Source organism: Aythya marila (genome assembly GCF_965140915.1).
Source record: "Aythya marila genome assembly, chromosome: 2".
Classification (NCBI taxonomy): Eukaryota; Metazoa; Chordata; class Aves; order Anseriformes; family Anatidae; genus Aythya; species Aythya marila.
In genome coordinates, this window is record NC_139043.1 from 17,238,886 (window position 1) to 17,260,759 (window position 21,874).

A 21,874-nucleotide genomic window follows, 5' to 3' on the forward strand; every position below is an offset into this window, starting at 1 on the left:
GCTCTTGCTGCTGCTGCGATTTATTCTGGGTGCGGGTGGGGACGTGCCAGGCCCTCAGCAACCTGCTGCCCTGGCTGCCCGCTCCTCGAGGACAGCCAGGTGCCCTGCACCTCCGCTCAGCGTGGGAGCACCAGCAGGGGACACACTGGGGGGAATTTCTTTAACTGAACAGTTCCCACGTAGGAGACCCCTTTGCTGCCGTGGCACTGGGGAGAATTTGAGTAAAGGGGTGCTGCTGTCCGTGCTGCCCCCAGCCCAATGGGGCTTGCTGCAGGCAGACCCTGCTCACCGTGTCCAGAGGGAAGTGGAAAGGAGCATCTTGCCACCGAGGTTCTCCCCTCCTTGTTCTTCCCGAGCCACCACACAGGCAGTGGGTTTCCCTCCTGCCACAGCAGGCAGGCAGGAGGAGGGAGGAAAGGGAAGATAACGGGGCAAGGACTGGCGTGGGGCTGCAGGTGGCTGAGATCACCTTCCCATTTCACTGGCCAGAGCTCTCGGGAGCTCGGTGTCGATGAAGCCTCTCACTTTCTCAGTCCTCTCGCTGTAATGTAATTATAACAAACCTTCCCAGGTCAGAAACGGTTCAGCCAGGCACAGTAATAACCAGAACGGTGTGGTTTGCAGCAAGCAGCTAGGCACTTCAGCCCAGACCAGGAGGCACTCCTGTCCCCGTGTCCCCATTTGTCCCCCAAAGGCTGTTCCCAAGCACTCCGACCAGGGCACCCAGTGCAGGGGGGCTTTGCCCTAAAGCCCCTTGTGCTCCTGTGGTCCCTGCCACCCTGTTCTCATCCCTTCTTCTGGCTGAGGGCCCGGCAGCCGGGTGATTTTTCGACGGGGCGTCCCCAGCACGTTGCTTCTCCCAGCTTCCCTCTCGGTGAAAGGCTGTGGGGTCGGGGCCGTTGAACCCCGTGCCGGGCTGCCCCTTTCCTCCGATGACCCCTTCCAAGACACGCAGAGCTGCGTGACGTCATGGCCGTGACGTCATGCGGCCGTGACGTCACGCTCCCTACCGAAAGCCGGTGCCCGGCATCGGCAGCCTCTGAATGGCATCCTCGGGAGCGTTGCCCGGGGACAGCTTTTTCGGGTTTCTGCGCACGGGAACAGACACGTTAAGGCCGGCGGGGGGTACGGAGGGTGTGGGGGGCGTGGGGAGGAGCGGGGGGGCCGCAGCACACCCGTGGGAGCGGGCCGGGGGCGCACGCAGGGCCAGCATCGCCTCCCGGCGGGGGCGCGCCGAGGATGCTACAGGGAGCGGGGCGCCGCCCGGCTCGGGCTGTAAGCGTTGTAAGGCGGGGGGGGGGGACAAAAGGAGGGGGAAGAGAGGAGCTGGGGGGGATGTTTCCTGGTGCAGTCTCATTAAATACTGGCGTTAATGAGCGGCGCGGGGCTGCGCCCTCCGCCGCGTCCGCTGTGCCCCGACGGGGTCCCCGCTGTGGGTAGCGGGACCCCCCCGTATCCTCCGCTGCCCCCCCCCCGGCTCCCAGCACCCCGCAACGCACCGCCCCCCGACGGTGGGGTCCGTGCCCTTCCCGGGGCTTTCGGGGTGCCCTGGCCGGCGGTGTCCCCCCCCCCCCCAAAAAAAAACCTCCCCCCTCGGGAGGGGAGCGGCGGGCCCGGCGATGTGAGTGGCTCTGCGCGGCGGCTGCGCCTCCGGGCGCCGGCTCTGCGCATTTGGTGGTCGTTAAAAACAATTTGTTTCCCTCCCCGTTTGGGGAGGGGGGAAGGAGAAAATCATTCCGGGGGAGGGGAGGGGAAGGGAAAGGGAAAAAAAAAAAAAAAAAAAAAAAAAAAAGGAGGGAGAGAGAGAGAGAGAGAGGGAGGAAAGCACCAAACCCAACAGAGAAGCCGCGCTCCCAACTATTGCGACACGGAGCGAGGAGCGCGGCGGAGGCTGGCGGCGAGGTGCGAGGGGGAGCGGGCCGGGGGTTTTGGGGGTTTTGGGGGGGCTTGGGGGCGGGCAGGGTTTGCGGGCAGCCCCCCGGGGGTGGGCAGGCGGCTGCCGGTGCCTCGGCGCTGCCCCCCCGGCGGGCTGCTGTCGGCGCTCGGTCGCGGCTGCCCGGTGACCGCCGCCGCCTGCCCGCAGCGCACAGCGAGCCCCCGCACCTCGGAGCCGGCGGCGGCCCCCAGCCCCCCCCCCACCATGAACACCATCGTCTTCAGCAAGCTGAGCGGCCAGGTGCTCTTCGAGGAGGACGCCAAGGAGCGGGAGAGGGGCGGCCGGCCCTACGTGGGGGTGGTGGAGGGCCCGCACCACGCCGAGGTGCTGCTCCCCGACAGCCCGTCCATCAAGGAGAGCCTCAGCCTGCGCAACCGGCGGACGGGGTACGTGCGTGTGTGTGTGTTTGTGTGTGCTGTGTGTGTTGTGTGTGTTGTGTGTGTTGTGTGTGCTGTGTGTGCTGTGTGTGTCAGTGCCCGGCGCTCGGCTTCGCTTTAGGACCGCCAGGTGGTCCCTAGGAGGGCTCCCCGCGCCCCAAAACCGTCCTCCCCGCGACTGGCATCCCACTGATGCCGGCACCGGGCGGTGCAGACGCGTCCCGACTGGGGGCATCTCGCCGCACAGAGCTCCTGTCTGCGTGCATTTAGCCTCCCTCCTTCCCTCTGGCTCGGGCAAAACCAGAAGGGGGGCACCGCGTTTATTTTCCTCTTTATTCACACCCCCCAAGCAGACGCGCGGGGCTCCCCTTTGGCGAAAGCGGCCCCGGGCTGAGACCCGCGGGGCTGAACGGGACGGGACAGGACGGGACGGGACCGGGAGAGCCCCGGCAGCCGCTTCGGGGCTGGCTGCGACCCCCGCACTTGTTCCGCGGTGCCCGCAGCGCCCGGAGCCGGGCTGGGGCTGGGAATGGAGCTGGAGCTGGAGCTGGGGCTGTGCGCGCACTGCGCTCCCCTCGCCGCCCGCCTCGGCGATGCTGAGAACGGGTTCGTGCAAAAAACACCTGAGGCTGAGCCGTCTGCGGCTGTTTTTTTTTTTTTTTTTTCTCTTGTTTCCTTTTTTTTTTTTTTTTTTTTTTCCGGTAGTTGTTGTGGAACAGGTGAAAGGGGAGGTGATGGCAGGACCCGGTAGCTCCGGCGTGCTGCCGGCCGTAGCTCGGAGGGTTTGTACCGGCACCAAGCAACCCGGGGCAGCTTTGGAAATTAATGTCCGAGGAGACGCGGAACGCGAGAAAAAATCCCGAGGAGCTATTTTTACTCCCCGTTTCCACCTTAACGATTGCATCAGCTCATACTTTCAGCGGCGCGGCTGCTCGGTAGCACGCAGATTGTGTTTCATCGAAATGTTATTACCAGCTCATCGCGGCGGAATTGGGTTTCCGAGGGAGCCCTGGGCGAGGCGGCGCCCGCGGCCGCCCGGCTCGGCCCGGCACGGCCCGGCCCGGCTCGTCACGGCCCCGCGGCGCCCCCTGCCGCCGCCCGGCTCTGCCTCCCGGTCCCCCGGCTTCGCTCGCTTTTCACTTTCAACCTTTTTTATTCAAAAAACAAAACAAAACAAAACAAAAAAACAACAACAACAAAAAAACATCAAAACACCAAAACACCTTTTTACTTTTTATTTATTTATTTATTTTCCTATCGGTACCTGAGATCCTTTTTTCCCCCTTCCAACCTTTTTGTCCCGATACGGGCCGTTGCGAATTTGGGAAGGTTCCTTCCCGGAGGCGCGCTCCTCGCCGCGGGGCTGAGCAGGGATGGAGCGCCGGGGTCGCGGCACTTTGCTCGGCCTGGGGGCTGCTTCCCCCCGGGGACATCCCCTCAAGGAAAGCCCCTCTGCAAACACACCGAAAACATGCCCGGCAGTCCCCGAGCACCGAGGGCATCTCGCCCCGAGGCTGAGCCCCCCGCACCCTCCGCAGCATCCTCGCTCCCCGCGCCCCCCGACGGGCAGGGATCGGACACCCCGGGTTCGGGTCACCTCGGGGCTGGGGCCACCCCCCGGGACATGGCACTGGAGAGGCTGAGGGGGGCTCAGGGTGCCCGGCATCCCCCTCCTGAGCGCCCCTTCTCGGCGGCAGGGCTCGGCAGAGCGGCGGCAAGGTGCGGCACAAGCGGCAGGCGCTGCAGGACATGGCGCGGCCGCTCAAGCAGTGGCTCTACAAGCACCGCGACAACCCCTACCCCACCAAGACCGAGAAGATCCTGCTGGCCCTCGGCTCCCAGATGACCCTGGTGCAGGTAAGGGAACCCCCCCGGCCGCCCCGACGGCCCCGCGGAGTGGAGGGATGGGGACCGCGGCCCCCCCAAGGTGGGCAAGGGTCTGGTGCCCGCTGTCCTTTCACCGGCCCGGTGATGTAGGGGACATTTCTGCCAGTGCCACCTGCGTGGGAAGGAGCTGGGAGGCAGCAGCGAGGCCGGGGGCCCGGGCTCATCCTCCCCCTGCCCGCCCCAGGGCTCCCCCTCCGTGCCCCCAGAGGGATTTCCCACGGCTGAGCCCTCCTGGCTGGGGAAGGGCTGAAGACAGGCAGCTAAACACAGGTGTCTTCCCTCCTTCCCTGCTAGAAGATGCCCGCATCCTGCAGCCTCATTCATAAGCACGGCAGAAATATTTTCTCTTCGTTTAAAAAAAAACCCTTCAGGTCAAAAAAAAAAAAAAAAAAAAAAAAAAAAGCCAATAATGGGAGATTTCAGCACAAAACAGGGCTTGTTCAGGAAGTTGTAGGGAGCTACTCGTTTCCCTTCTGAAAGGAGGCTAGAACGGAAACAGCTATATTGCTCCGATAACGAGCATCACCTGCTCCGCACTATCAGAGCTGCCGCACACGCTGCGCTCGCTGCTCATGGAGCAGCTTCTGCTCCAGAGCCCTGCAGCAATGGTCATCACACGGCAAAGCTGGGCACGGGGAGCACTTGTTTCCCTCGCAGGCACAGCCCCCCTGAAATGACTGGCAGTCGTGGTGCAGTAAGAGGTATAAAAGAAGCTGCAAATGTTTATAGCTCGTACTTCTTTGTTTCCTTTGCCATCTGGCACCCTATTGAAACGCGTGGTTAAATGCTATCAGTTGCTGAGTGATGCTATCTCAGGTCTGGGTGCTGCAAAGATTTATGCATCGTGAGTAGTCTGATTTCCTTGCCCGGAGCTACTGCTGGGTGCATGAAAGGAAACACATTTGCAGGATGGGTCCTCGGTGCTCTGCCTAGCACAGCATGTGTCACTTTGCAAGGGACGTGAACATACCAAAATAACACCAAGTATTAGAAAAAGACAGTGGAAATCTAGAATTATTATTTTGAGTGCTCCTTCAGAAAAGGCAGTGCTATGAACTTCGCTTCTAGTAGCATTGGCAAAATGGGATCGTTTTATGCTTCCGTACCTCATTGTGGAACTATTGCACTAGCGAAAACATTATCGCTTTGACAAAAATAATATTAATGTCTCAGAAAATGCCAATTATAACTGGAAGATGCTTTTAAAATAACTTCTCTTGCTTTTTAAAAATATACATGAAAGGTTTGCTCAGACTTCTAAAAATATGATTGCATAAACACTGTCCATTCAATGCCGCAATTCAATCTGAGTAGCTCATTGGACTATGGCTTTTAGAATATTCCCATATTTTCGCATGAGATTTAAAACATACATCCAGAATACACGTCTGGAGAATCTCACGTTAATGACATATTGAAGAGTTCTTCTCCTCTTCTTTTATAAATGCCACAGAATGAACATACAAGGGAAAATATCTGGTGGTGTTTTTTACAGTTTTTCTCTCATGGCAGCTTTGATAAATCCTGGTCAGGATATGCTGTGTTAGCCTCTATAAAAGCATCAAGGGAGTCATGGCCATGACTCCTCAGAGCTTTATGATTTATGTAAGGTGTAGCATAAAAATTAAAAAGAGTCTTGGAGGACTACACTTATCCCTGCTAGACCCCCACGACTACTGGATTTACACTGGAGCTGAATTTGAGCAGCCGCATTTCTATGAAATGTAATATTTGAAAGAGTTGTGCGAACCAGCACATCTATCTTCATTTACAGAAGCACACCATCAAAAAGAAACCCCAGATGTTTCTCCCATCACTTGGGCGCAATGCTCTTTTAATCCGGGAGTGCTATAGCATCTGTACGAGAGGTAAATGCCTATGTCTGGCAACAGCAGTAATTCCCGAGCCTCTAAGAACAAAACACAGACCACAGCTCCACTTTTCAGATGCCCAGGGAGAACAAGGCTGCAATCCAGGTCAAAATCCTTATTCTCTGGGAGCAAGAAGGAAAGCACCAGGCTGAGATCTCAGTCACGCTGGGTGCATCCGAAACAGCTTCCCCGAAGCCGGTGCTGGTATAACCAAGAGCAGATTTGGGACTGGGTTTCGGTATCTGGTGGAAAGCTTTGCATCTCTTCCAGGAGGGATGCATTGCAAAGGCATCAAACAGTGTCTCCGGTGATTGCTTCTCTAGCCTAACCGCATGAAACACCACTGGAGAGCCAGGCATCGATCAGTACACGATCTTCTCTCTGGGTTACATGCCTTCATGCTTGCTGACCTGTCTCAGGTTTCCACTCCTCTTCCATTTTCCAGTGCTGGTCCGCAGTGCTCGCGCTGGGGGGAACTCAACCTTGACTACCATCGAGGCAGCTCTGGGCTGACAGCTGCTGCCCACCCTGCATCTCCCCTGTGCTGGTGCTCTGGAAGCACTGAGGGAGGCAAAAGACACTGCTGAAAATCCCCTTGAGTTTCCACCAAAATGTCATTTAGGGAATGGGTGGCTAGGAGTTTTGTTTTGTTTTTCACTCCACGGTCAGCCTTCGAAAAGGTGTTCGGCAGCTGCCTGGAATATGATATTGGCCACAGTGATACTGATAATAAGGCTGTAGCCCCTCTCCCATGCTTTTCGTCTATCTAACAACCCCCATTCCAGTATTTTCCATATTCCAGTACCTGCCATCTATCCAAAGGAGCTTTTGCAGGGCTGTGGCATGGATATAACCAATCCTTCTGTGAGATAAAAAGGTAAACTTTTTTTTTTTTTTTTTTTTTTTTTTTTTTTACTATTGTTATTAGGACAGAATCTGCATGTCACATTTTCCACTATTTCATTTTCATTATTTTTGCTCTCACCTGGTTGGCCGATTTTAAATTAATTTCATCTCCCTCAGCAGTACTTTGGCTTAGACCTCTGTTCCTGGGTGCAGTGGGGCAGCAAGGGGGCTCTTCCATCTTCAACAGGAAAGTCAAATTCTTTCAAGGAGGTAGGATTTTGCAGGAATCCTAAACCATCTTATTTCTTAACAAGCAGTAGCAAAGCCTGGTGCAAATTCTGGGCTGACTTATTCATGAGCAGTCCAACAAGATTTTCAGGAGTCCTCAAGGCAAATGTTATTGCAGCTTGCAGTCCAACAGCCCAAAGTTTTCTGCTTCCCAAACTGCCAAAGCAGGAAACCAAAAAAGCAATATAGCTTGAAAAAGCATTTTATGTTTTACTCCAATTAGATTCCAATTCAGAATCCAATAATTTGTCCTATTAATATGCTATTAATATGCTACGTTTTCATTTGTATCGTTACCGCAGTGCTTGATTTATTTTATTTTATATTTTGTTTTAGAAGTTCTTGTGAAATAAAAAAGAAAAATGGCTTGATGTTCCTTCCAGAAAGAAATATGAATGGTTGTATTGTAGAAGAGCAGCTTTTTGCAATACTGGGATTAATATACTGGTCATGTGCTGCTATGGATTTAATGGTATTCAGATCCATACCGGCATATCAGGACTACTGGGGGAGGAGCATTGGTTGATTTGTTCCCCTTCTGAAACCTTGGCCGCTCTTAAGCACTGTAGCAGAACAAATTACAACAAGTTTGAAGAGGCTCTTCAGAAGCAAAGCCAATATTTCTTGATGCTGATATAAGTACTTGATGCTCTCTGGGCTGCTGTAAAGTACAAACACAGGGAAGCACTTCTATTATTGTTCTCCTTGGTTTCTTTCTTTCTTTCTTTCTTTCTTTCTTTCTTTCTTTCTTTCTTTCTTTCTTTCTTTCTTTCTTTCTTTCTTTCTTTCTTTCTTTCTTTTCCTTCCTTCCTTCCTTCCTTCCTTCCTTCCTTCCTTCCTTCCTTCCTTCCTTCCTTCCTTCCTTCCTTCCTTCCTTCCTTCCTTCCTTCCTTCCTTCCTTCCTTCCTCTCTCTCTCTCTCTCTCTCTCTCTTTCTCTCTCTCTCTTTTTACTTCTATAGAAGAACTGTATGATTGTTGCTTTGTACAAATAATGAGTTTCATCATGTGTTTTTTCATGATACTTAGTTCTTGAGAGGTTTCAGAGACAAAAGTTTTCCCACTGTGTCTTGTATGTAAATCATTGTAGATTTTCTGTTTGTTTGTTTTTTTCCCTCTCTCCCCTTCCTGAGATTTTTGAGATTGCATTAGTGCAACTTAGGACCCTTGTAAAGGGCGGGTGACTTCTGGCAGCTTAGGTTATTTCTTTTTGTAGCGGGTCAGACCCTGAGCAGTAGGCTCACAACTTTTAAAGACTATGTGGATACAAAAGGTACCACTTGGGGATGGTTGAAATTAGTGACAAAACTCTCCTGGGCTCTAAAGGAGCCAGAAACAGCCCCTCACAGCTTGAGACAGGTGAGTGAGCCATCTGGCAAAGCTCCTGGCCCTGCAGCCTCTTCTCAGTCCACATGCCTGGATGGTGGCCAAGACTGAAGAGTTGGGGGAGATGTTGAACCTCTTCATCTCTTGGAGATCTGCAGTTTGCAGCAACATATGCCAGTGCCCAAGGGTAGGAAAGCATCCCAAGATACCACACCACTGATATATCCTAAAAATCTCCTGAGAGGATTTTCCTAACCTACCTTCATCTTCAGCATGCCTTGCTTAAATGGCATTTGGGATAAGTATCTAGTGAATGCTTGCTGCTTTGTGCTTTGGTAGAAAGCCTCTCTTGTAAACGCTGACTTAAAGTTATTTCACAATGATCAAATAACTACTATTGCCTCCTTTCATAAGAGAAGAGAATATGACTCATCTTGTCACATTGATATGCAGGATGCAAAGAGTTGGCATGGGAAGAATGAGCCCAAAATAAACCAAGAGTACCAGGCAAAAATCACTTTTGCTAAATTTAATTGCTTTTATGTATGAGTCATGCTACACTACCCTTTCTTTCTTTTCTGCACATGGCACTTCAGTGATGAAAGATTTCAATGTGTAATGAAATGTAGCATAATGAAATCTTTCTCGTGAGATGGTGGGAAGCAGTTGGCTTTGTAAGATGCTGATCCATCCTGGGCTGATCCATCACGATCATTGCATGTTTGATTTCAGAGCTCCACGAAACCACACAGCAGTCAGGTGACTGCTGCTTCAGCTGAGTGCTCTGGAGTCAGTTTGTCAACGGCATTAGAAAGTGGCTGGGTGCCAAGCCACCCTTTCTGGTTTACTATAATGACTGCTGTGTCAATATGATGAATATAAACAAGTAGCCTTGGAAGAGAATGAAATTGCTTACTCTTCCCTGCCAGCTGGAGTTTTGGTCTTCTAACCTGTCATAGTGAGCTACATGGTTTGTAGAGTTCTATGTTTGGCATTTGAGCACTGATCCAGGGCTTGCTGTGTTTTTGGTGGAGCCCTGTTTCATGTAAACGTGATTTTAAGTAAAGTTGAAGTGACAGGCTTAAAGTGCCACTGCTAGCTTCTGGGTAGGACTCTGAACTGAAGTTCTGTTTCTCCTTCAGCAGATAGTGTTTGTTTTTCTCATAATCACCCCAGAAGAGATTATCGATCCTGAATAATTAGCCAAACACTTCTGTGCAATTTAGGAAGCCTTCACTGCAATAGGCAGATGACAAGACTAGGGCAAAGGTTCAAATTTAAGGTCCATGGCTTGGCTTTCCAGTAGGCAGGGGGTAACATGTGTTGATAAAACATGTGTTAGCTGTCTTTGCAGGTTACATGAGTTAAGCTGTGTGATTAATCCCAGGTCAGAAGATGGCTTCAGCAATCTCCAGCCTCCTTTGCATGCATTTCCACCGCACAAAAACACATGTGGGGCTGTGGATCACCCTGAAATTCTTCGTATTCTCCTTCTCAAGCAATGCCACACTGCCTCCTCCTTGCGGAGGTCGTGTCAAAATACACTTATTCCTACAAGGAACAAATAGCATTTTTAAGACCTGATTTATCATTAGATAAATATTGTTAGAGCTAATGTAGCTTGCCTCTGCTCTTGCTCATAGTTAGGTTACGCTGAGGTCACCCTGTCAGTACCGTATTTTCTATTTTGTATATTTTTAAGTTACAGTAAAATCAAGGCCAGCGTTTTCTAAGGTACAGTTTCAAACAACGTCACTGAGAACTGAGAAAATCCATAGCTTCCCATCTTTAGTAGTCCCTTTGTAAGGAATTCTTATTTTTGCTGTTTTTTTTTTTTTTTTTTTTTTTAATTTATTTATTTACGATTTCCATGACAGAAGGAGTTTGTGAAAGTTGCTAATCTGTAGAGCAAATGGATGATTTCTGCCATGACTCAATGCGTGCAGTGATCTGTGTTGGACTGTCCTGATACTCACTTGCTGCTGGTCTTCATGACCTGATAAAACACAAGGAAGACTTTTATATAACCAAATGCAGAATAGGTTTTTCTGTTCAGCTCATTTATTGTAGCCTACATAAATGTCAAAGGCAAATTACCTAACATTACTTATTAATTTTCATTTAGGATGTTATTAATACTTCAAAGATTTGTATTGGAAGATCAGGGCAATATCTGTAAAAGAGGGAAGATGAATATAAAATGAATACTTGAGGACACCTTAATTAAACATTTGTTAATAAATTGTTGAGGCTTTGCTGACACTTGTGAAGGACAGAAGGGCTGAGCCTGCTGAGTTATCCAAGGTTTCTGCTCTGCTCAGTGACAGGTTCACAGACTCCTGGTGCCCCATGGTTGAGGGATGTTTCCCTTATTTGCTGTCTCCTTAGGGCACGCATAAAACTAATGTGAACTGTATGGGTTGGATTTGTTTATTTGCATTGTTTTCAAGGGGAACTAACAGATTCATTTTTAAGCAGGTGTCGAACTGGTTTGCCAACGCAAGACGTCGCCTTAAGAATACGGTCAGGCAACCAGACCTCAGCTGGGCTTTACGAATAAAGCTGTACAACAAATATGTTCAAGGAAATGCTGAAAGGCTTAGCGTGAGCAGTGATGACTCGTGCTCTGAAGGTTTGTTGAGGCTTTTAAAATCAATTTTACACTGATTAAGATATATTTAGAGAGTATCAGGTACCATAAATTAGCTCTGATTTCTCACAACATGCCCTCAGTGGAGCCACCTGTGTGAATTAGGGGCAATTTTGGCTCACAAATACTACTGGGAGCAGTTTCAAAACACTTGCAAAATGGGATTGTGTAGGTTATTCAAGGGTAACAGTCTGGTTGCATGTTATTTGCCTGCTTTGTGTAGCTTTGCTACTAGAAAGATAATTGCCAGTTCATTCAATTCTACAGGCATGTTCTGCTTTAAAGGAAAAAATGATTTCATTTGTCAGTGTAAGGAAATGAGAAGTCTCTGGGCAGTTATTTTCCTAGATGGAAGGGCTACATCAATATCACATCATTGAGAGAATCTGATTAACTTCAGTGGGGCTTATTGTGTGCTTAACTAGAAATTACTGTATTTAGTTTGTATTTTACCAGCAAGCCTTAAAGTTTCTCTGAAAAATCTCTCTTGCCCAAATTAATGAATGTAGGAACTTTTTTAATAGTAACCTATATTTTTTTAATACAACTTTGTTACTAATCATGTCTGTACTCTTTTTTGCCAGTTGTGAGGAAAAAAATGCTTCAGAACATTGCCAGAAATGTGTATGTGAATTTTTAAAAGAATGGTTCAATTTGTACTCAGGTTCAATTCTATTTGTTCCCATTTCAGTTTGTTCTCACATTTCTTTGGTATGTACTTTCCTTTGAAAAATTGTTTGCAGGACAGCTAAAAGAGTACAGTTTAAGAAAATATGCTTAAATTTTCCCCAGTATTCAGGAGAAGCAAATTCCAAGTTATGATAATAAGAATTAAGTTTATTCAACCAGATATTGAAAGGCTTAACGTTGGTTTAGGGCCCTTCTCTTCTCTTTTTTTTTTTTTTTTTTCTCTTTTTCCATTTTTTTCTTTTTCCTACCTGCTCTGTCATTAGCCAAGTAATTGGCTAATGTTGAAGTTTAAAATATATTTGTCTAGTTTTAGTTATATTTATAGCAATTTAAAACACGTAGAGAGTGCCTCTTGTTAAATATTAGGTATTTGACGTATTACTGTATCTTTCTGCCTTTGTTTTCAGATGGAGAAAATCCTCCAAGAAACCATATGAATGAAGGGGGATACAACAAACCAGTTCATCACACTGTGATTAAAACTGAAAGTTCAGTCATAAAAACAGGAGTGAGACCAGAAACAAGTGCCAATGAGGATTACGTGTCACCCCCCAAATACAAAAGCAGCTTATTGAATCGCTACCTAAATGACTCGTTGAGGCACGTCATGGCTACTAACGCAGCTATGATGGAAAAAACAAGGCAAAGGAATCACTCTGGTTCATTTAGTTCCAATGAATTTGAGGAGGAATTGGTGTCTCCATCGTCATCAGAGACAGAGGGCAATTTTGTCTACCGGACAGGTAAGGGATCCTTTCTGCATCATTTCTAATACAGCTTTGGTGGTTGGAGTTGCTGGGAATGGTGTCACCTGGCTGGACCTTTTACAAAAGTAACTCCTGTGCATCCTCTCCTATAAGAGTGGGAAACTCCTGTCCTTACCGTTGTATGAGAGTGGGTAACTCCAGCCTGTCCTCTCTTACAAGAGGGGATAGCTCCTATTGACCCTCACGTTCACTGAAGAAGTCCTCTCTGTAGTGTTGGAGCTCTGTGCTGTTACTGACTGCTAAATGGAGCTACAGGGTGGGTTTTTGAAATGACACTTGTGGGCCTGTTTGCCAGCACTGAGGCAAGCCTAAAGAGGGAGAAAACTTTAAAGTATTCTGGAGTGAAGTACCCTGTGGCTCCAGCTGGAAGGGATAGGACTTCGCATTTTCAAGGTGGCTGTTTGTGGCACCTATATGAGCCATATGTCCCTTGGTGGTGTGCACATGACTTTCTTCCCCTGTTGTACATCTTGTTTGCTGTCCTTAGGGTGCCTTCTCCATTGTGTGGCCCTTCCTTCTTATGATTATGTGGATTAATTAGTTTGGACCAGTTTCTGTACCACTCTACAGGCACAGTGCACTGAGCTAAGGAGCCACAGACTTGGCCATTAAAGATCTTGGTTTAATGCTTTTGAGAGGTTACGCATGACTTATAGCTTTTATTTTATCAATAAAAACATAAAAGCATGATTTCTGTCATCTGTTGTGTTACCAGTCAGAGGAAGGCACATGGGGCTGCTGGGTTCATGCCAGCAAATTGCTGTAAATCAGGGCAAGGTCAGGACCTGCTTGGGTCCCTGTGGGTCAGCGAGTGCTGGAAGGCTCCTCTTGCAAAGCTTGTTCTGAATTTCCCTGGGGACATAAGGCAAAGGCTGTCCACTCCTCTTTGGAAAAAAAAAAACAAACAAACAAAAAAAAAAAAAAAAAAACAAAAAACGAATTTCTGCTTCCAAATCTCTGAAGGTCTCAGCTGGCAGCTCAGGATTTCCACTCATCACAGCAGCCCTTTGTATTTTCCCTGTGAGACTGGCCCTTTCACAGGCATCACCACTTCTGGGATGGATGGATAGACATTGCTGCAATGTGCTGGAGGGCTTTGCACTGAATTCACTGTAGATTTAGATGTTGTACTTGGTTCCTTGTGGCTTCCCTGGCAGCCAGGCTGGGTTGCCCACCTCCTTTGCAGCCTCTCAAGTCTGCAGCCTTTGTCTGCCTCCTCTCTCCAAGCATATTTCACATGATTTTGGTCCCTGTGAAGGGGCCACCAGCTTTTCAGAAGGCCAAATGCTCTGGTGGGCGTAGAAGAACGTTGGTACGTGCAGGTTGTCAGGAGATGACCGAGGCAGGAGTGGAGGCCCCATAGAGAAACAGAATCTTGTGGGGAGCAAGAACACGTTGCATGCACGATGAATACATTTCAAAATTAACTCTCTCTATTCATTTAGGGATTTTTTTTTTCAACATACCAAATGCATTTGGTCTGCATTATGGGTGTGTTGTCTGCCAAGTTTTATTTTTAAGTGAAAAGTTACTCAAGAACAGATGCAGCAGCTCAGATATGTAAACTTCTGTTTTTCTGTACTTTTATACCGTAACTTAAAAATGGACACAGTGACTTTTTAAAAATTGTAATAAATTTGCTACTGGATTAAGTTCTTCTTGCCAAGTTCCAAGCTGCACTGAAAAATATGGTCTCTAATGAGAAGGCTGAGACAGGCACGTTGTAACTGCAGTGAGTTCACAAGCTGGGTTGGAAAGACTAAAAACCAGTATATTTGTCCTTAAACTTCATAACTGGCATACATGGAACTCCTCTTGAGATCGTAATTAAGTCACTTCTTAAACATCTTTGTTAATGCTTTGCAGTGCCATGGCCTCTGGTGAGAACACACTAGCAGCTCTCAGGATGTAGTTTTATTCTTTTTACACCCCCAAAGCAGACAAGCAGTAGCTTGCCAATAGAAAGAAAAAGTTCATGTGCATGCTACATATTTTGATATATCCTACCCATATGTGAGTGCACATGCAAGAAATAATAGGTACAGTAGGCTTTTTTCAGCTATGAGGTTACAACCCCACTAATGGTTTTCTGATGATGTTGTAACATGCAGGAATTGACTCCTTCATGAAAAAGTAAATATTTTTAAGTTATCATCCCTTCATAAAACCTGTTTAGAAATAGATGAAATCAAAGAAATGATTGCTAGGATGGGAGAAAATAAGGGCATTTTATTTTTGTTGTCTTCTCTGTGTAATTCGAACACCTGGGATTTCAGCTCTCAGTGCAGTCGTACAGCATACTTGTGTCCGTGTTCTCAAAAATAGCTGCAATCCATGTTGGTTAAGCAAAATAACAGCGTGTGTCCGACTGTGCCTCTCCTGGTAGCAGCAAGTGGATTTTTCAAGCGAGGTATCTGTGCTTAAAATGACTTTGCCTCTGTAGTCCTTTGTTACACGAAGCAGCTAACTTTTAACAGAAAGGGACTGAAGTGGAATTTTGAAGTTCCTGATAGATGTTTTAGTTTATGAAGATATTTTGAATAGGATGTCAGAAAACAGAACATCAAAATTGATTGACATTTTATTTTTGAGAAATGTTTGACTGTGTTCATAGGAGCGGGAAGTCATTTGTTTTGAATGAAATTCTTTATTGTGCTTTCCTGAAAAAGCACCTTTTTGTAGCAGATTGTGAGCAGAAAGTTTACTGGCGGGGTCTGCTCCACACCATGGGCCAGGCTCTGATTTCGGTCGCTTCAGTGCCTGCAGTGCTTGGGGTCAGCCTGGCCACAAGCGGCTCAGTAGCCTGCACCAAATTAACAGGATATGAGCGCAGCGTCCGGTGACAGAAACAAGAAATTGCAGTTTAAAGTTTATAAGGAAAAGGGGTAGTACAATTTCCCATTTCAGTCATTAACATGCTTATAAACACTGGACCATATGCTACTCTGGGTTCATGCAACCGGGAAATCCCGTGTAAAGATCAAGGACAGGCTGTATAACTGGCAGTCGGGAGAATGGCCTCTGCACGATTCCCGTGAGCTCGTGAGAAGCAGCTTTAGTGCTGGAGCAGAAGCAGCAACCACAAAATCTCTGTCCCTGCACGGACGGTGTCTGCACCGCTGCCTCCCCCAGTCCTGTCCTCCCTCTCAGGCTGCGGAGCTCATGCAGCAAACGTGCACAGAGGGGATGCGGTGTGGGATGTGGGGGGACAGGGTACAGCCAGCTCAGAAAGAACAGACCAGAACAGGCTGTGAATATACTTGGATATGCCACATATGTAAGCGGTTCTGTCGTAAGCTGATACGCTTACATATATATAATGTGGCATACATGAATGTGTTCGCTTAAGGCAGAAATTTTCAGTTCAGATTAATCCTTGTGCAGGTATAATATATAAATATATATAATTGGCCAAATATGTCTTAAACTGACCGCTGAAAGGCTTGCTTCAGTATTTTTGTTTAGTTAAAAATCCATGTTAGAGAACAAGTTTTCATTAAGTCCTTGGCAGGCTTTCACTCGCAGCAGGTTCTCTGTATGACAGGAATAACTAAAACCAGACTCGCCTATCTCTATTTGTTGCCCAAATGCACATTGAAATTACAGTCCGGCTGCAACAAGCACTTCAAAAAATATATAGCAAAAAGACCTAATAATGTTTGTAGTGAAGGTGGATGTAAATCTGAAACACCCACCCCATTCTTTGTTTCATGGATTACCAAAACACCGACTTTGTTTTTGTGGTTATGGTCGGTCGGTGCTCTGCAAGTCCTGTGTCGTTGGTCACCTGCAGAAACAAAACACTCTGCATTGTTACAGTTTGAGGAAATGAAAAAGTCCAACTTTCTGAGATATCGCTGTCTGGTGAGCTGTGTTGTGTAAAAGAAAGCAAAAATTAAACAGAGAGGGAGAGAAAGAGAGTTGAAATGGCAGGACAGGGAGCTCTCTAACTTCTTTATGCAGGCAGTTTTCGTTGATTTCACTTTATATGTTACTTAGCACAGCAAAAAAGCCAGAACAAATAAAAATAGTGAGGAAACTAAAGACTTACAGGCCTGGGAAGGAAGGTGGCTTTAAAAAAAATCTTGAATGGCTGTTTGATTTTTGAAGATGTTTGATCTCTATTTTTAGGCATTTATACTCAGGAGTGTGTTTAGTTTCTGATGTTTTCATTACTGCTGCCTTTTTCTTTCCTCTCGCCTTCCTTTTTTTTTTTCTTCTTTCATTTGGATCCTGCAAAGTCTGTGATTTATAAAGCATGACCCTGGGATGCTTACTGCAGCACACTGAGCATCTCTGAGGCGGCGCTCAGCACGCTGCAGGAGCAGGCCCACAGAGAGCCCCACTCAGATATTAGGGTGTAGGCATTCACATACACACTGTGCAGACACAAAACTGGAGAACAGCCCTGTGGTTTTGTGTGGTCCTTGCCAAATTTTCCTCTCAATTTAACATTTTTAGAAATTAACATGTAATTTAAAAACGAGCTATAAAATTTAAAAGCATAATGTGAGCACAATGGAACCTGTTTTCAGAAATGACTCGAGGGACCAGCAAAAGCTGCGAGCATTAGTGACTTTTGCAAGTTCGGTCTAAACGGTGCTGGAGACCTTGGGGATACCTTAAAATAAATGCAAACCTGGGAGAGCTGAAGGAGGTCCTTGTTGCAGATCCTAATGCTCTCCAGAAGTGAAATTGAAAAGGGGAATGTCGAATACAGTACTAAATGCACAAAGCAGCGCAACTGCGATTTGAAGGTTGCGCATTTAAAATTGTATTTCTGCAGAAATTTTCTTATTACATGGCCAGATTCATCGACACTGAAATAGTGTGGAATTGAGAACTGGGCAGCGGATTGCTTTTAATTTGTTGTTCTGTTGTTTTGTTTTGTTTTGTTTTTCCTAAAGAAATATTAAAAGGAAACTGCTTTGCTACAAGGACAGTGTCAAGTTTAATATTTATAATGATAGCCCAAACTTGAGAATTTTAAAGATCCTGCCTGCTCCCCTCCCAGTTAAGTTGGTTATTTGCTTCTTGCACTTCTTTCAGTCTGAACAGCGGAAATCAAATAAGTCCTTCTTTTTAGTTCTTTCCAGCCTCCTCTAGTTTCTTGATTTCTCAACATTTATCTTGCAAGTGGAATGGGTCATTATTTCTACATGACAGAATCTTTTTTTAATTTTATTTTATTTTTTGGAAATGTATCGGTTTCAACCAGAATGTCTCAGGTAGCAGCATGGAGGAAGATCATGCTGTGTCGGGCGGCTCAGCTGAGAGCGCAGGGGCCGAGCATCCTCCCCAAAGCCTGGGCACAGGGGCTGCTGTGGCAGGGGAGACCTCCCCCTCTTAGGGACGGGGGAGAAGCTCCTCTGTTATTAGCTTTTTCTCAGCTATTTTTCTCCACTCCCTGTTTTGAAACAGGCAGTTCTGTGGGAAATTCTTCTTGTTTTCTCAGAAGTGCTCAGTGCAAACACCGTGTATCCATGTTTTTTTTGTGTGTTAGTTTTCAGATGCAGATGATTATGCATGTTTTGGGCTCTGTTTTTGTTTTTGTTTTTCTAAAATCCAATGTTTTAAAAATTCTGGAGATTGGGTCAAGTGTTGGACTTCTGATAGCATGTTCGTGGATACAACTGGATGTCATTGCAGTGCAGACAGCAGGGAGCAGGGAAAGTGCCCGTGCACCTCTGCTGCTGGTTTTGCTTCAGTTGATGCTGCAGTGAATTTTCTGTCTACTTTGGTAAAACCGAGCTCACAGCAGCTGCTTGGCTGCAGAGCATTTTCTCCAATGTAGCTTACTTTAAGGCAGCAGCACACACACACAGCAGCTCCTGACAGCATCACAGAGAATTGCGTGAGTGATTTGGAGTGGAAAAAATTACAAGATTTGACCAAAAAAAAAAAAAAAAAAGTGAGATTGAAGAACAAGGGGGTTGGCCGTGTTTCCATGGCCCAGCATTTCTGCTGCCCATGCCCTCACAGCAGCTTGCTGGGGCTTCTCTGAGACCATTAATATTTCCCCAATGCAAATATTCTCAGCAGCAGCCAAAAAAGCCGCACATCCCTGTGCTTGCCCAGGACCTCTCTTAGACATAGCAAGGAAAATGTATGGTGCTGTCACCAGTTGCTAACAACTGTGTACTTTAATACTCCTCTTTAGAGTTAGGAAATGCTCCAGGCCAAGCCTCAGGATTTCTTCATTTAGCAAAGGTGTGTTCAAGAGAAGAAAATATTTATCCCCATTTCCCAATTGTTCAAAACAGACTCAAAAGTATGCTTTATCTTAAAACCTGAGGTCAGCCCAAATGTGAATGTTGCAGGAAATTGTGTGTGTGGAAAAGTACATGAGCATAAATCAGAATGTTTTCCAGTTTAAGCTGTAGGCTACATGACTAATAATGAATATAATAGGGAAATTAGTGAGAAAATTAGCAGTTAATTCAATGAATATTTAAAGACTGTGTGTGAAACTACCACCTGGGAAAACTGATTCAGTGAAATGGATGTGTCTCCTTCTGCCTTTCCAGTGCTAGAGCAGGATTTTCTTGGGTAGCCAGATTTCTGAGCAGGTGACTTAAACCAGGAACGCCAGGCTCACATGCTGCCTCACCAGCACGGCTTCTGCCCTGGTGCCTACGAGCACCGGCGGCTGCAGCTGCTTCTGCTGGGAGTGGTGGTGGGCTCTGCAAAGGGAGCACTTTCCTCCCTTCTGGGGAAGGTCCTCTATAATCACACATTTTACTCAATATATCACTGACAGGAAAGTGATTTTGAGTGTACAGCGATGCCTGGAGGCAGATGGCCCCAGTACTGTGTTGTGAAACGTACCCGCTCTGCACCTTGCGGCACCTGCATGAAGAAAGAGAAATTCCAGGGACAAAACCCATCGTTTTTTTTGCCCAGTGAGTTACTTTTACATATGAAATACATATCCTTCATGAGCAAGCACTGTCTTCGGTGCCACATATTAACACAGTTATCTGTAGGCAATACTCTGAATGTGAGCAGGAGGGAAGGGGTACGGGAAAGCCAGACGCAGGCTGTGCTTGTCCCATCCTGCGGCAGTAAACGTGAAGGAATGGGGAGCCCATAAAAATTTTCACTTCTCTCTGGAAAAATGTCTGAAGTGAAACTTCATACCTGGCGTGGGGTTCCTGCGTGTTCCTGTATCCCCGCTCTGCTTGGGATAAATACGGCGGCTTTTGGTAACCTCCTGGTGCATCCCGCACGCAGTGTTACGGCGCTGCTGTTCGTGTTGCTGCAGTTAGGGCTGTATCTGTGTTTCCATTAGAACCCTTTTAATCCACAAATTTATGACCCAGCTGTAAAAATTCAATCCAGACTGAAACTTGGCACGGGCAGCGCTCGTTCTCCCATCTGTGGAAGGGATTTAAGCAGGTACATCCCAGTCATAGCCATTGCAGCTAGGCCTGTAAATCTGGAGCATGATGACTGCTGAATAGAGCTGTAACCTTCTTAGTAGTCCCAGAGTTTGAAATAGTTTATGCTCATGATGAGACTGGCAGAAAGCAGCTTGTTTGTGTTCGGTCATATACATAGTAAATAAGGATAATGTTTTGAGTTCAACTGTGTTTGCTCACAGGCACAAGCACATGCACTTTCCTTACCATGTTAATATTTTGACATGGGTGGCAAATGCATGAACGTCTGCAGGATCTTGTTCCAACGCAGGGTCTGATCACTCTCAGGTAGCGCAAGAAGCTACCAGCACTAATGGAAGAATGTATATTTTGATCATAATTAAAGAAAAAATAATAATAATGAGAAATGAAAAGACCAGGTTGTTTTCTCCTGAATTGGATTTTTGACTGAGATTCTCTTAAAATATCTTCAAAACTCTTTCAATATTGAACTGCAAAATTCATTTTATTCACCATCTCTTGTTTCTATTTATTTATTATTATTTTTTTTCTAAAAAGCTACAAGCTGGATGTTGCTTGACCAGATAGACTAGTAATCTTATCTGATCCAGCAAATCCTATTTCCCTTTGCAGGTTTGTGGTTTTTGAAAGTCATTCCACAACTTAAAAAAATCCTTTATGTGTTTAACTGAAATTTTTTAGGTCATTTGTCCATAATGTGAATACCAGAAACGTAATGATGAAAGCAGTTCAGTGAGACCAGACTTCTGATCCTCCGTGCGCATTCACAGCAGAGCCCTTGGGAGGGCTTTGGCACAGTTTGACGAGAGGATTGAGGGGGACCTGGAATATCTGCGTGGGCTGCAGATGGGTCTGTACCCTGCAGCTTGGAAAACTTCTTGGTCGTGTTCAGAAAATGTGGGGATTCTGTGGGTGGTGTGTATGAGATTTTTGCCAATTTGGTGGAGCAAGGGGAATGCTTGTAGAAACACCTGTTCCCCCCCAATGTCCTGCATCTGCCTCTCTGAAGTTCAATTTCTAGTTTCTAATTATCCCAGAACAGAAAAGCAGGGCTGGATTATGTTTCATTCAATCCACTTCACTCCAAACGTAAAAATTTGGGTGTGAGATACAACGGGTAGGCATGGAAATTATCGACGGGTCCTAAAGACTATTGCAGGTGTTGTATACTTCATGGCATTAAAACGGCATTGGACAGACATTTTAGATCTGTTAAAGGAGAAATATGTCAAACAGTCAAAGAGGACAAAAGGCAATAATCTAAGTAAGTTTTATGTAAGCTACAAAACAAAAGGAGCGGGTGTTTAAAGCAGGGAATTACGCTGGAGAAGTAAGCGGCATTGTAGAAAATCTGGAAAATGTAAAAACAATTCAAACAGAAAAAGATCAGATAAACAGCTAGAGCTGGAACAGAAACACACAAAAATAGGTAAAGCAAAATTGCAACGAGCCATGAAATGCGTTTTCCTTAATTTTTCACAGTGGCCTTGAAACCTGATGTTGGAGCCTCTATCTCTGTTCTTTTGCTGATGGCCAGAAGCTGAGGTTATGGTGACCAGATCGTTTGGTATGGCACTGACATTTCAAGTTAAAAGAGATTGCCAAGACTCTCAATTATGACACTAAAATATACCGTTATTTCTAAGGCCAGTTTTCGGTCCCTCCCTCATGCCTCCACATTGATTTAGGCAACAGATGCATGAAAAGCAAAGCAGCATTCAAAATAATCCCTTAGCTGAAGCTGGAGGAAGGCTGGCTAGTGGGCTGTAGCCAAAATTCCTTAAATGTTACAATGTTTTACATTTCTAAATGTAAAAACTTTCTTTCCAATGTGA

General features: G+C 46.5%; 1 protein-coding gene across 1 annotated transcript in view; it reads left to right on the forward strand.

The window, feature by feature from the left end:
• The first annotated feature begins 2,134 nt into the window (after positions 1–2,134).
• MKX (mohawk homeobox) overlaps positions 2,135–21,874 on the forward strand; it is a 43,136-nt gene continuing 23,396 nt past the window's right edge. The window contains exons 1-4 of the mRNA XM_082754116.1: positions 2,135–2,322; positions 4,011–4,170; positions 11,008–11,161; positions 12,277–12,612. Coding sequence (XP_082610242.1) covers positions 2,141–2,322; positions 4,011–4,170; positions 11,008–11,161; positions 12,277–12,612 — 832 coding nt within the window. The 5' untranslated portion in view covers positions 2,135–2,140. The remainder of the gene's footprint in view (positions 2,323–4,010; positions 4,171–11,007; positions 11,162–12,276; positions 12,613–21,874) is intronic.